This window comes from Echinops telfairi, unplaced genomic scaffold, assembly GCF_000313985.2.
Source record: "Echinops telfairi isolate 266 unplaced genomic scaffold, ASM31398v2 ScPeMD7_23;HRSCAF=83, whole genome shotgun sequence".
NCBI lineage: Eukaryota > Metazoa > Chordata > Mammalia > Afrosoricida > Tenrecidae > Echinops > Echinops telfairi.
In genome coordinates this window covers 41,703,406-41,704,408 of record NW_022103920.1, presented here as the reverse complement: position 1 = coordinate 41,704,408, position 1,003 = coordinate 41,703,406, and the positions used below count along the sequence as shown (strand labels likewise).

General features: G+C 32.4%; 1 protein-coding gene across 1 annotated transcript in view; it reads right to left on the bottom strand.

Annotated features, from left to right (window-relative positions):
* The window catches only part of ORC5 (origin recognition complex subunit 5), an 89,736-nt gene that overhangs the window by 50,216 nt on the left and 38,517 nt on the right, over positions 1-1,003 (bottom strand). Inside the window, exons 7-8 of the mRNA XM_045288947.1 lie at positions 823-875; positions 1-40 (exon numbers count right to left, since the gene is read on the bottom strand). Coding sequence (XP_045144882.1) covers positions 1-40; positions 823-875 — 93 coding nt within the window. The remainder of the gene's footprint in view (positions 41-822; positions 876-1,003) is intronic.

The window sequence follows — 1,003 nt, the reverse complement described above, 5'->3', positions numbered from 1 at the left end:
GAGTAATATGGAAGTTCCACATGAGTATATGCTGAGAGACCTACAAAACAGAATACCGTTAGGAAAGCCTATGTTAGACTACCAGGGTCACTGAAGTATCTCCTGGGAGCTTTTGACTTTCTCAGCATTCTTTAGTCAAAATAACCTACTCTTTGAGCTCGAGTGCCATAATAGTAACAATAACTATGGACAATGTGATGGTAGTAGTAATTATGAACAATATAAACATGATGATGATGAGCATGCTTTGCTTAATCTATTACTTTTGTTTGGCTTGTCCATTCTCACATCTAAATCTTGCCCATTCTTCCCATGGGGTCTACTATGAATTTCTACTTTAAGTGTTTCACTTGTGGCCCACATAACTTTCTATCTAAGGTAAAAGTTAATATACATAAATGTATCACTAGTCAGCTATATTGTTAACTGAAGGATCCATATCTGATAAGTATTTTTGTATTCTTCTAATTCATAAAAGGAAGGGGGAAAGGAATATTTATTGAATATATACTGCTTATTAGATATTGAGTTCACATAAAAGTGGATTTCCTCTCATAAAATTAATGAAAGATATAAAGTTGTCATATAACTTATTACTGTAACAAAAAACCCAGCATTTGGAAAAATAGAAATTGATTGCTTTTCATAGGATTGGAAAACAGAACACTAGTATTTGAATTTTTATTTCTTCTCCATTAGAGTTTCACTTAAAGGAAAATTCTTCATCTAAAAATCATTGCTTGAAAAGTAAATTCTCTTTACTATTAATAACCAATTAAATAAGTGTTTCTGGTTAACTTGTCTCAATACTTCCTTTGATACCTTTCAGTTGTCCTGGATCTATGTCGTCTTTCTGTAACTTTTCCCACTGTGAACTGAAATAGAATAGTAAAAATGAGCTGAAAACACATGAAACAATATACTCCTACCCTTACTTATCCACAACTTCGTTGCTTGACTTTTCCCATTTAAAATGCCGACTATCAAGTGTGCACGTTAACAA